The sequence below is a fragment of the Mustela nivalis genome (assembly GCF_964662115.1).
Source record: "Mustela nivalis genome assembly, chromosome: 10".
In the NCBI taxonomy this organism is placed as follows: Eukaryota; Metazoa; Chordata; class Mammalia; order Carnivora; family Mustelidae; genus Mustela; species Mustela nivalis.
The window spans coordinates 14,881,272-14,894,501 of record NC_139029.1 but is presented as its reverse complement, the minus strand read 5'-3'; the positions used below and the strand labels follow the sequence as shown (position 1 = coordinate 14,894,501).

General features: G+C 53.0%; 1 protein-coding gene across 3 annotated transcripts in view; it reads left to right on the top strand.

The window, feature by feature from the left end:
- Nucleotides 1-8,941: 8,941 nt before the first annotated feature.
- HSPG2 (heparan sulfate proteoglycan 2) overlaps nucleotides 8,942-13,230 on the top strand; it is a 98,573-nt gene continuing 94,284 nt past the window's right edge. For 2 of the 3 annotated variants that reach the window (XM_082684522.1, XM_082684521.1), the window contains exon 1: nucleotides 8,953-9,113. In XM_082684522.1, coding sequence (XP_082540648.1) covers nucleotides 9,051-9,113 — 63 coding nt within the window. In that variant the 5' untranslated portion in view covers nucleotides 8,953-9,050. Of the gene's footprint in view, nucleotides 9,114-13,230 lie in introns of all 3 variants that reach the window. The other variant, XM_082684523.1, reaches the window with a different exon arrangement.

The following is a 13,230-nucleotide window of genomic DNA, read 5'->3' as shown; positions in this document are numbered from 1 at the left end:
GATTATCCCTACCATGACGTCACCATGGCCGTCCCAGGAGAGGAAGAAGGAAGGGGTTACAGAACCCTTGGTTTACTGAACTCTCCCCTTCCCCCACTTCAATTTCATCTCTGGAAAACAGGGGATATCTTCCCTGGGTCCAAAACTCAGCAGTGTAACATATTCCTTTCCTTGTTTCTTATATCCCTTTCCTCCTGAGGGAGAAGACCTTGGCCTTTGTCTGGTGGGTCCTCAGTTCTCCAAGAGACCCATTCCCCACGTGAACATTTGTAGAAATACAGCTTATTAGAATTCTTTTTGGCCTGACTCAAGAGAGGGTGTCCTGGTTCCCAAATCCTCTGTCTGGCCACTCAAAGCCATCTCCTTCCTGCTCTAGGTCCATATTTGCATAAGATTTATCCCTGACTCTCCTGGAGATGCCCACCTAGAAAACAGTTTAATTCCCCCCTAATCGGAGTGTAAGATCCTTGTCTAGGACACTGCTCTTAAGGTCTCTGGTGTCTAGCCCAATTCTGGCTCACAACAGGAGCTCAGTTAGTGATTGTAGGGCCGTGTGCCCCAAGAGTTGCTCAGCAGTGGTAACTATTATTGCCTGGAGAATAGTTAGACTGTCTTCCATGCAATGACTGTTTAATAACTATTCATGATGGTGACCAACATTTATTAAGCTCTTAACTATACACCAGACATTGTTTTAAGTGCTTTCTATGTATCAACTCATTTAATCCCCACATGAATCCTTCGAGGAAGGTATTGTTGTCCTTATCACATGGATGAGAAAGCTGAGGCAGAGAGGTCAGGCATCAATGATCAGGACAGAGATGATTACAGTGCATCCAGCACAACAGCTCTTCCAAAGTTGGATGGCAGAGTCATTCTAGACAATTACATACACAGTAGGTGCTCAATAATGACTATAACCTCTTGCAAGTAGTGGGTGCTTTGCAGATGGGCACTGTGGATGCCCAGTGAATGGTAAATATCCTTGCCGAGCCCCATACATAGTCAGCGCTCAAATGAAGTTTGACCATCGGTGGGCGGGGAGAAGGCTGGATGTACATGCAAGCAACAGGATCTCTGTGTTTGCCCCCCCCCCCAACTTGCTTTTTTTTCTCAGTATTTATTTACTTGGCTACTCACGGCTCCCAAGTCCCTTGCAGCAGTCACTTAGCCCAAGTCCAGAGAAATACAGCTCGTAGCTAGAGCAGACGCTCTGTTCCACGTGGCCACACAAAGGCCACAGGAAGGCCTCCATGTCCACTGTTCAAGCCATGCATCTGTGAGGTCCATGTAAATAGGAAGCGGCATGCTGGCAACAGAACAGTGCCATGGCCCTAGTGTGCTGTCCAGCTTGTATAGAGAAGAAGCGAGGCGTCCCTGGGGCTGGGGGCGGGGGGCCCGGGAAGTCCTTCACGCCTGCACGTGTACCTCCTCATTTCCCGAGCACCCACACTAGGTTCCAGGCATGCCGCCAAGGTCTGAAACACAGGCTCTTGGCCCTCTCTGCTCCTATGAGGCTAAGTTTTAGCACCCTGTTTTGCAGAGGGGGAAACTGAGGCTCAGAAAAAAGTGACATGCTCAAGCTCCTCCAGCGGGCACGGAGCAGAGCAGGGATTCCAACCCAGGGCTCTGACCCTCAGGCAATGTCTTTTCTCTCCCGATCTTTTTTTCCTTAGTATTTATTGAATGGACTCCAAGAGAAAGAGAGGTAAACCTTGGTATCCAAAATATGCAGTAAATTAGACAAACCAAGGGTGGTGTTTAACTCCAGGGGTTTGGGCTGCCCCTCAACACCAGGGTTCTGAACAGAGTAGTGTTAACCTGGTATATGCTCTTTCTGGGAAATAAGAAACAAAGGGAGAAATTTCCTCAAAGGTCACCTGTAGTCTCCATCGCCCAATCCACCGGTCCCTGCCTGCATCGTTGGGCCACACTGGGGATAGGTGCATGACATTAGAATTATTTTTGTATGTTTAAAAAAGATCTGGCGTAGCCCTTTTCAAACAGATAATTTGATACCACCATTCTATGATTCCAGAAAATACACGCGTATTGCCAAGGTGCACGTTGGAGCAACACACCGTCCTCCTCCCAACCCTCACTCCCCCACCCATGTTTCCCCATCTCTGAACCTTATGAACCTTACTCTCCACCCCCTAGCCCTCCCCACCCCCCACCCCATTCCCCAGGCCCACCTTACCCCTCACTGTCTTTTCTGTCTCCCCCTGACTAGTTCTGATGACTCTACCTAGGGAGCAGAAAACTAGGAGAGGGAGATTCCTTCTGCCCCCACAACTACACCCACATTGTCCTCTTTTAAGGTGAAATCTAAGTAGAAGCAAAGAGCCTCAGACGTGTGCCGTGCCTGAGTTGGTACCACCATTTTTGGCAAACTTAATAGCCTCCTGGGCCCCTCCCAACAGGGCAGGAATTTATCGTGAACAATTGAACAAAGCCGGGAACTCAGAGGGAGAAGGCACAGGACATTCCAAAAGGATTTCTCTCAAGCTCCCAAAGACAACATGTGGGAACACTGCAGAAACCCCATAGCAAAGAAAAGCATGAAAGCGATGGAAAATCTGCGCGGTAGGAAGGGCTGTTCGGGCTGGAGGAAGGAACAAGGGGCCACAGGTCAGTGCCACTCATGGCCCTCCACCTTTCTGGCCTCAGATCCGTGGTCCTTAAAAACTGAGGGAACCACAGAAGAAAACACGCGGATGCATACATACCCGTTTGCAGCAAGGCTTTATTAGTCACAGTGACCTGGAAACAGGGCAAATACCCAACAACAGGATAGGGTTGATGAACTATGGGGTGTTGAGGAGACACAATACCAAATAGTTATTAGAACTCTGATGGGCAAAGTCAAGAGGAGTGCCAAAGGAGCCAACCCACCAATTGCTCACAGTTTCCATCCACAATCAAGACCCTGTAGCCCATACGTGTGTCTGTCCACGGTTTCCAGTATGGAGCCTATATGGCAAGAAAAGATTAGTCAGCTGAGTGAAACAGGGTGCTTACCCAGACAGCTAATTTATGAGCAAGTTTCTTATCTCATCTTGGACTGCTAATAAAATTTGTGACGCACGGAGCCACAGAGCCATTTGTAAGTAGCCCTGGTCTTTCCTGACATGTAGAACCATGTTTCTGAAAAGAATGTCAGGCAGGAGAAACAAGACACAAACTGGTACCCATAACGGTGATCCCTTGAGGTAAAATGCACGTGTGGACAGTAATGAAGGAAGGGAAATGAGGCTTGAGGGAGCACCGGCTCCGAGCCCTGCACAGAAATCTTCTTTCTATAGCTAAAGCAGGAGTGCGCGGGCAAGAATGTGGGGGGTGGGGTGGGGTGTGTGGAAGCTGTAAGAATTCCAGCCAAGCTGGAGGAGGGGGAGCTTGAGTGACAAATTCAAATTATAGAGACCATTTATGGTCAGCTCAGGAGTGAGCTCGGAGGCCGTATTTGCAAAGCATGTTATGAGAAATACCCGTCTTGTGAAATGTTAAATGATTTTTTTCATAAAAACAAATGGGCTCCTTTCTCAAGTATCTTGAGGAATGCTGGATTAAATAGAGTTGGCCAGGCGACTTGACTGGAGGCCTGCTCAGGAACTTTCCTGTGTCGGTGGCCCTTGAGATGGCCAAAGTGTAAGGAAGAGCTCAGGATTCCCAAACTCCTTGAGCAAGGGAAACGCTTATCTAAAGGAGCATCTCAGAGGGCAGGTGGGTCCCTGAGCACAGGTTGGGGAACCCTGCCCCGGGGCTTTGGCCCCAGGGTGGGAGCTCAGCAAGAAAGTGATTAATAACCACAATGGGTTTGGGGGGAGATATCTAGAGAGGGCAGAGGGGCCAACTCCAAGGCCATTTTCAAAAAAGTCACACCTCTGCTTAGCGGGAAGCAGAATTGGATGCGGTAGAGAATGTGGGTTCTAGAGTCAGACAGACGTGGATCTGAATCCTGGCCCTACCTCCTACTGACTGACTGTGTGTGATCTAGGCCAGCCACTTCATGCTCTGGGGGCCCCAGTTTCCTTGTCTAGAAAAGGGCCCTAACAAAATACTCTCACTTGCCAACGCCCCACAAGGAATGCGGGGGTCATCAAAGGAAATTCAGTGTTGATCCAACAGCGAGGGGAATTTATCTGCCCCAAGTACAAGCCAAAAGGGGGACATTTACATTTTTTTTTTTTTTAAGATTTTATTCATTTATTTGACAGAGAGATCACAAGCAGGCAGAGACGCAGGCAGAGAGAGGGGAGGAAGCAGGCTCCCCGCTGAGCAGAAATCCCGATGTGGGACTCCATCCCAGGACCCTGAGATCATGACCGAGATCATGACCTGAGCCGAAGGCAGAGGCTTAACCCACTGAGCCACCCAGGTGCCCCATTTACATCTTTAAGCCATGCTTGAACCAACTTGGTCTTCCATTCAAGTGAAATTATTCCAATGCCAGCTCTCTGCCAGGCACTATGCCCTTCACAGGGGATGTAGCTGGGAACAAAACAGAAGCCAGACCATCACACTCCCTGCCTTTATTAAGCCTCATAATATATTTTTTAAAGAATTTGTTTATTTGAGGGGCACCTGGGTGGCTCAGAGGGTTAAAGCCTCTGCCTTCGCCTCAGGTCATGATCCCAGGGTCCTGGGATCGAGCCCCGTGTTGGGCTCTCTGCTCAGCGGGGAGCTTGCTTCCTCCTCTCTCTCTGCCTGCCTCTCTGCCTACTTGTGATCTCTGCCTATCAAATAAATAAATAAAATCTTAAAAAAAAAAAAAGAATTTGTTTATTTGAGAGAGAAAGAGTGCACAAGAGTGAGGGGAGGGGCTGAGGGAGAGGGAGGCACAGACTCCCAGCTCAGTGGGAAGCCCGATGCAGGACTCGATCCCAGGACCCTGGGATCATGCCCTGAGGGGAAGGCAGACACTTCACCGATTGAGCGACCTGGGCACCCCAGGCCTCACAATATTAAACAATCTTCTAATTTATTGCAATTGTAAAAATGTTGAAAGAGAAGCTTAGGGGAGGTAGGTTGTGGGAAAGTACAACAGGGAACATGACCGAGCCTGGGAGGGCAGAGAAGTCTCCTGTGGTGGCATAATCTTGAAACTAAATGCTAGAAGATAGTAGGATGAAGGGAGGTGGTTGGATGTTGGGTGGGAAAAACACTCAAGGAGAAGGAAAAATACGTGGAGAGACCAGGTTGGGGGAGAGATGTGGCTGGAGAAAAGCGGGGGACTATATCTTGCCAGGCCTGGAAGGTTCTCTCCTTCTCCACAAGAACTTTTGCTGCCTGCTTAGACCTGTGTCCTCTTCTTCACATCACCTCCAAGTTTCCTCTCCTCCATCTCCACTCCCTTTCAGTACCAATTTTCCCATTCCACATTCTCACCCAGGGATATATCCTGACCCTGCCTGCATCTGTTTGCACACATAGGCACTGGAACCTTTGTACAAAATAGGTGTTTATTTCATAATTGAATGAATGTAAGTCCACAGTGAGCCCATACGGTGCCACCTTCACTCAAATGAACAAAAGGTCCCTCCCCTCGAGGCAGATAGAGTCCCAAAGCCGAGGCCCACTTGGCTGCATACCTTTGTTCAGTGAACAACCTGCCCAACCATTCACTGCAGCTCTGAAGGAATGAAGAAAGGAAAAGAAGGAAGGAAGGAAGGAGAAGCCCTAAAGCAGAGAGAAGATTTGGAGTGGACGTGGAAGCCAGGAAAAGCTGAGTCCTGGCAATGTTGGAGTGGCAAACAAGATGACCCACAAACTCCGGCTACCGGTTCCAGAAGGCACCCAACTCCTGTTTCATAGAAGCCAGACTGTTTGGCTGCTCTAACCTACCCAAACTCTTGTTGTCTCTCCTTATCTAAGGCACCTTGGGCAAGACTTGAATTGTTTCTCTCCAAGAGGATGACGAGCACCCTGAGCTATGAGTACGCACAGCACGATTTACAGGCGCCTCTGAGACTCAGCAAAGCCTCCTTGCCCCTGCTTCTCTTCGAAGCCATATGAGGAGATAGCCAGGCCCTAGACAAAGCAACTTGAGAACATTTACTAAAGATATCGAGGACGGCAAAAGAAAACAGAGCTGGCCAAATCCTTTAGTGGGAAGGAAAGGATGCAGAATAAATAGGCCGGTGACCAGTCCTCAGGGTGGGTGGGGTTCCTCTGGAAGGCTTTCTAGACAGGCCATATTTTCCTGCCCTCTGTGTCAGCCCAGCTCTTTCCAGTCTCCAGTCTTCAGCTTTACCATCTCTCTCTCCCCGACCTCTTTTAGCAAGTGAGACTTATAGCTCGGGTTTAGCCTTGACCAGACATCTACAAAGGGCTGCTTGTTCCCCTTTTCCCTTTGCTCATGAGCAAATCGTGCAAGAAGCCAAAGCTCTGGGACTTAAAGGGCCCGAGGTGGGGAAAAGACACCGAGGCAACTCACAAAATGTGATTTGTCACGGATGCTGACCCTCCGCAGACAGGCAAGGCCTCGGAAAAACCCTGCCACCGAGGCTGGCTACCTGCCAGCGCTGAAGTCAGTGAAGTTTTGCAGGCTTTTTCCCCAGGATGGGAGTTCCCCCAGCTCCGAGCGCCAGACTAGAGATCTGTGGGGCAAAGGCCGCCTCTAGCCTACAGGTTAGAAACTACACATTCGTGCAGGAGTCGCTCCTCCCTCAGACCAGAGCCCCTGGAAGGCAGAGTGTGTCCCCTTCTTCAGTTTAGGTACTCACCCAGAGACAACAGTAAGAGAAATGGTACCTTTCATTGTGTGCTTCCTATGTACCTGAAACTGGTTTGTTTGTTTTTTTTAAATAAACATATTAATTCATTTTAGCCCTCAGCAACACTGTGAGAGAGGTCTTAGTATGATTCTTCTTTTCCTATTTTCTAGATGATGAGACTGAGGCATCAGAAGGTTGACTCATCTGCTCAAGGCTGCACAGCGAGGCGGTGGAGGCAGGATTCTCCATCAGACTGAGAACAACGTGGGGACAGGGGGACAGGGACTATATCCTGCCCCTCGCCTTTAACAGATCAGGGGTTTATTTAGGAAAAGAAGGAAGGCTTCTTCCTTCCAAGATCAGACCTCCCTCTTCTGTTCCACCTATATCTCCCTGTTGGGAGCCGTAACAGTAATAACAGCCCTTACTCAGTGGTGTGCCTGGCATCTGGGTTGGGGCTAGGGAAGGACGCTCTGAGCTGGTCCCCCAGAAATACGGCCCACAGGGTGAAGAACCCAATCTTTTGAGGATAAAGCATCTGTCTGGGGGTGGGGAGAGTCAGGATGCCAGCATTCTCTCCATCCCCCCAGTGTCTGTATGGGAGGCCACAGAGTGCCCGGGAGCTTGCAGGCCATTATCACAGGGAACACACCTTCCGGAGCCCGGCCTGGTGCCATCCAGTTAGCTGGGCATTTCCTTCTGTCCACAGCTCACCTCACTTCTGACCTCAAACCCAGCCCTGAGTCTCTGGAACCTAACAAATCTCACAGGAAACAATGGAGATTTCAGTTTTTATTCTCCCTCGTCATTACTCAAAAGACTTTCCTCTAAGCTACATGCACACACGCACACACACGCTGGTTTCTCTCCACCCATCAGCCTGGGTTGCTCTGGAAATTTTCAGGCGGAAGGGAGACCTAAGCGCAGGCAGAGAGGCCCAGTGGCAAGGCCAAGGGTGCTGTCTGTGGGTGTGTGTGTGTCAGATCATACAGGAGGGGGATTTACCACCCAAGAATCTGCGTCTGGGCCTGTGTGTGCACGAGCCGTGTGTCTCTGCACCCCTCTCCCCAGGCTCTGATTTATGTCAATCCAAGTTGGTCTGTGAGTGGTTTATGGGGAAAATGGTGTGTGTGAGGGGCAATTCAGTTCACTCTCGAGTGCCCACTATAAGGCGCTGTGGTTAGTGCAGGAGAAAATGTGAAAAAGGCCAACCTGTGCGTGAGCAAATGATGTTCGCTTGTGTGTGAGCCGGGAGTGCCTGTGCAGAATTTGTGTGTGAAAACATGTCCTGACGCTTTGAGGTCTAGGGTTTGCGTTTGTGAGTCTGTGTAAAAATGTGAATTGGAACGTGAGCAGCAGCGTGTGTAAAAGTCGTGCCTGTGTCACCTGCAGGGTGACACTTTTTAAGATTGATCAAATGTGGGCGCCTGGATGGCTCAGTGGGTTAAGCTGCTGCCTTTGACTCAGGTCATGATCTCAGGGTCCTGCAATCAAATCCCGCATGGGGCTCTCTGCTCAGCAGGGAGCCTGCTTCCCCCTCTCTCTCTCTCTGCCTGCCTCTCCGTCTACTTGTTATCTCTCTCTGTCAAATAAATAAATAAAATCTTTAAAAAAAATTGATCAAGTGTGCGTCTGAGTGGGTGAAGTCTGTCGCTGTGCGCCGGTTGGGAGTGAGGACGCAAGTGTGAAGGGTCGTAGGGGGAACAGTGTGGCATATGCGTGTGTGTGTGTGTGTGTGTGTGTGTGCGCGCGCGCGCCGCGCGCGTGCCCAGGTGCGCAGTGTTCAGGCTGCGTGTGTGAAAGCGTGGGGAGCTCTCACGGCCCGAGTGAAGAGTCACGTTGCACGGTGTGAAAGAGGGTGAGAGCGAGTTTGGGGGTCCGTGCAGGGGTCGCGAGCTCGGGGAGGGGCTGTGGGGGCCCGCGCGCAGGGCCCCGGCCCCGTCCCATCCCACACTCCAGGCCGGGTTTGGCGGGAAGCTGGGCTGGGCCGCGGCCCGCGCCGAGGGGGCTGGGGGGGGCCCAGACAAAGGCCCAGTTGGCTGCGCGGCCGGCTCGGGCTCCGGCTAGCGGCGCCCGCGGTCCGGGGGCGGCCCGGGGGCGGGGCGGGGCGGCCCGGGGGCGGGGCGGGGCGGCCCGGGGGCGGGGCGGGGCGGCCCGGGGGCGGGGCCCGGTTCCCGGGGGCGGGGCGGACGGCTGCGAGGGCGGGGCGGGGCGGGCCGCGGGAGAGGTTGGGGCGGCGGGAGCGGGCCGCGCCGTCCCGAGGATTCCGCAGGCTGGCGAGCGGGCGGCTGCGGGCTGACGCCGAGTGAGAGAGGGAGCAGAGCCGGCCGGGCCATGGGACAGCGGGCGGCGGGCGCGCTGCTGCTGGCGCTGCTGCTGCACGGGCGGCTGCTCGCGGTGAGTGTGCGGGGCCGGGGGCGGGGAGTGGGTGGTGGAGGGCGGGAGCGCCCCGGGCCTCGCTCGCTGCGCCAGCCAACTTGGTTGGGACTCTGGCCCGGGAAGGGGGCGCCTGCCAGGGACCCCGGGCGAGCACAGGCCGGCGCCACCCTCCACCGTGGGATGGTTCCGAAAGGCGCCCGGGGAAACCTGCGTGGGGCCGGGGGCGGGGCCGCGTGAGAGCCCGTGGGTCGCCCGGCCACGTTGCTGAGTCTCCAATCGCGCTAGGCATGGCCCGGCCTGCCATTCCTGGGGACCAAGTGGAGAAACTTCGAGCAGGGCGGGAACTTGGCGGGGCAAGGGCACCCTTTTCTGTGCCAGCTTGGAAAAGGGGCACTCAGTGGTGATGGGGAGACTATCAATCCTCACCGGAACTTTACCAGCTCGTCTGGCCCCTTTGGGAGCTAGTCACCGGGCAGGCACAAGTAAAACCCATTTCGGACACAACTGAGGTTTGTGCGGAACACCCACGGGCCCTGGAGCCCTACAGCTCAGGACTTGAATCTATCCCTGCTCCTCACCGAGTGGCTATGTGACCTCGGGCAAGCCCAAAGGGAACTCAAAATGCACGTCTCAAAGTGTATACAGCTGAAAGCTGGTTGGCAGGACGGCATGGAAGGCGGTGGAAGTGCCTGGTACTGGACCTAGGTCTGTTTCCTAGCTTTTCTCTTCTGCAGTCCTCAGGTGCAGGGGTGGGCCTGCCACTACAGCCCACTTCCCTGCTCTGAGCTTGGATGGGCCCGTGCAGAGAAAAGGAATGCTTGGCCAGGAGAGGCTCTGAGGACCTGAGTGAACTCGAGAAGGGCGGGGCAGGGTCCGTGGGCAGGCAGCTGGTGGCAGAAGTGGGTGGGGGCACATCTGAGGAGCTGGGCCTCCCCTGGTGAACCACAGGGCCTCCCCCACCCTCTTTGAGGTGGTCCTAGGCGGTCCCTGTCCCTGCCCCCTGCCCCCCACCCCCTTCTCAGAGCCAAGAAAGGAACTTTTCTCTAAGCCAGTGTTTACCCAGTGACTGAATCCCTGTCCTCGCCTGGCTAGTTCTGTCTCACCTCTGCCCTCCTGAGTCACTCCTGAACCCCCACCCCAGACCTGACCCCTCAGCTCTCTAGCCCCGCCCACCTAGAACCTCTCCTCCCCCCACTCCCCATCTGCACTGGTTCCTTAATCTCCTCTCTCAGCCTCTCACCCCAGCACATCCCGTTGTCCTGTTGCATCCCATCTTGATCCAAACTTGATCTTTATTTTTCCAAAAAGTAGGCACCAACATAGCACATGGGATGTCTTCCTTTTCTGGAACTCCCCCAGCTCTGCTCCCCTGCTGAGGGGCTCCAGGATGCTGGGTCCTACCATGGCTAGAGTGAGGAGGTGGGTGGAGTTATTTGCTGTGCGCAGGAGAAATTTCCACAGAAATTCCAGATTGCAGCCAATCATCTCATTCACTCATTCATTCAACATATCTTCATTGAACAGCATTCCATGACAGTCAGTGGGAGTTTGGGGGTTCATTCATTCAGCAGACAGTGCTAAGCACCTACTGTGTACCATGCATCTGGCACTGCACTAGGGGCTGGGGCTTATGGGTGAGCAAGAACAGGCCCTGTCTTTGCTTTCCCAGAACTGAGATGGGTAAACAGGCAGTTCCAATCCTGTGGGATTATAGTCTCCTCAGCAACCACACCGAGGTCTTCACTGTCCCACCCCTGGCTAATGATGGAGAGCTGGAAAGAGCTTGGACCCAAGAAGTCTGGATCCCAGCTCTGTAATTTTCTAGCCTGTGATCTGAGGCCATTTCTTTTTCGTGGCCTCAGTTTTCACATCTGTAAAATGGGGTAAGAAGTTTATTACACATTTTCAATGACATCAGATTCCCAGCCCAGTGTCCTAGCAAGCCTTGGGCTCCTCCTCACCCACTGTCCTTTATCTTTTCCGCCCTTTGGTTCACATCTACACAAGAGGAAGGTAAGGTGGTCCTTAGGGAGCTCAAGACATCACTGGGGGCAGGAGACAGAGGAAGCAGTGGTCTGTGATTAAGTGTGGGAGTAATTTCAGTTCAGAGGAGGTGGAGAGGCTTGCTGGGGGTGGGGGCCAGGCCTGGGTGACTCAGTGCCTGCCTTGGCCTGCTGATCCCTTTTCTTCCTGCTGGGGCCTTAGCCCTTCCTTTCTTGGGGCCAGCCCTGCCAGGAGACAGGAATCCTGAGAGGGCTGCCATGATTACGGTGTTTTCAGGGCTGAGGAGGGAAGTCACTGAGATACCTGTTTCCTGCCTGGCCTGGGTTTCCGCACTAGGGAGCCTGTGGGCGGATGGGGGTAATGGAGGAGCTGGAGGACCCTCCCCTTCCCTCAGGAGCAGCACTATCTCAGCCCTCCCCTGGACATAACTGGCTGCCCTGCCCAACCCCCTGCCTCCCAGCCCCCAGCCTCCAGCCCCTCTTGCTCTAGACCTGGTTGGGGTGGGGTATGCTTGTAAGTGTGCCTTGGGACTTCTGGAGGGAGGGCCTTAGGCCATGGAGGGAGGTGGAGGTTGGAAGGGGCAGAGATGGACCCCCCCCATACACTAGGCCCAGCTCCCTATGTCTGGGGAGTAGTGGCCCCCACCTGGCTTGGCCCGGGCCTGTTCTCAGGCTCAGAGCAGGCATGTTGGGATCTGTGGATCTGAGGCGCAGCTGGGGAAAGAGGGTTAGAAGGAAGGTGGCAGAAGATGACTGGGTTCAGAGCTTGGAGTGCTAGGGAGGGAGGTCTTGGGGTGCCAGGCCAGATGATGATAAAATAATATGGACAGTTCACATTTATTGAGTGCCTACTGTTTGTAGACACAAAGTTTCTCAGCAGATTCTCGCATGCCATTCCCCTGCTCGGATCCTCCCTGCATTCCCCCTGCTGCTCAAGATCAGACTCAAGCCCCTGACCTAATATAGCCCACAAGGCCCTTTGGGATCCGGCCTCCCCCGCTCCCTCTCAAAATCTCTCCTCTTGCCAACTTTCCCTTTGCTTACTCACTCTAGCTATACTGGTCTTTGTTTCTCAAATATGCCAAACACACTCCCACCCCAGGGCCTTTGCATCTGCTGTTCCTTCTACCTAGAACGTTTGTTGTCCCTCAGATAGCTACATGACCCTCTGCCTCCCTTCTCTTAAGTCCCTGACTGCTCTGCCCACATTCTCTGTCCCCTTACACTGCTTTATTTTTTTTTCTTGTTGCTATCTGCAAGTATTTGCTTACTTATTTATCTCTTCCCCTCACCCCCCACCAATTTAAGATCCATGAGAGCAGGACCTTGTGTGTTCTTGTTCACTGCTGCTGTACCTTTAGCATCTGGCAGGTAGTAAGTGCTTGGTTAACATATCTGTTGAATGCATTAACGCATAGCTCCTGATATGGTCCCCATTCTCTAAGCAGAGGACATCGAGGAACAGAGAGGTTACATAACTTGCCCAGTAGCTCACAGACACACATCCTTGCTGATACTGTGAGCCCGGCTTTGAAGGCAGACAAAGCTCTTCTTGCTACTCTGCCTCGTATCCCACTTGCTTATAGCTAGCACTAGATGTTGATAAAACTGTTGTTGCTCATGTTGATAAAAGTAAGAACTCAGGTCTGAGGTCGTAGAGAAGCTGCTCTCAGACAAGGAATATCTGGGCCTGGCTTCAGGAACAAAGGTGCTCGGGATGGGTATGCCTTGTCCATCCAGCCTCCTAGGGACGCCTGTCCTGGAGGGAGCCTAGAAAGACCTAACTCCAGGGTGGCTATTTGCGGGATCACCTGTTTATTTGTAATTTGTAATTTTGTTAGTTAATTTCCTCATCGAATATTCCCCGAGGTCCTATAGACAGTTGAATTAATCCTAGGACTTTCAGGCCCAAGGGGGGTCAGGCCGGGCCCCACCCTGTGGTTTCCCCTGGTTGTTCCCTGGGGACTCAAGGTTTAGGGTGAGTCTGCAGAGGCTCCAAGGCTACTCGGCCTTGTGGGGAGACTCTCAGGACAGGGAGTGGGAAGGGCCAGGCAAGATGTGGAGAGATACAGAGCCACGATTCAGAGGCCACTGGGAGGCCAGACATGTCGGTTCTGGACCCTTCACCACTT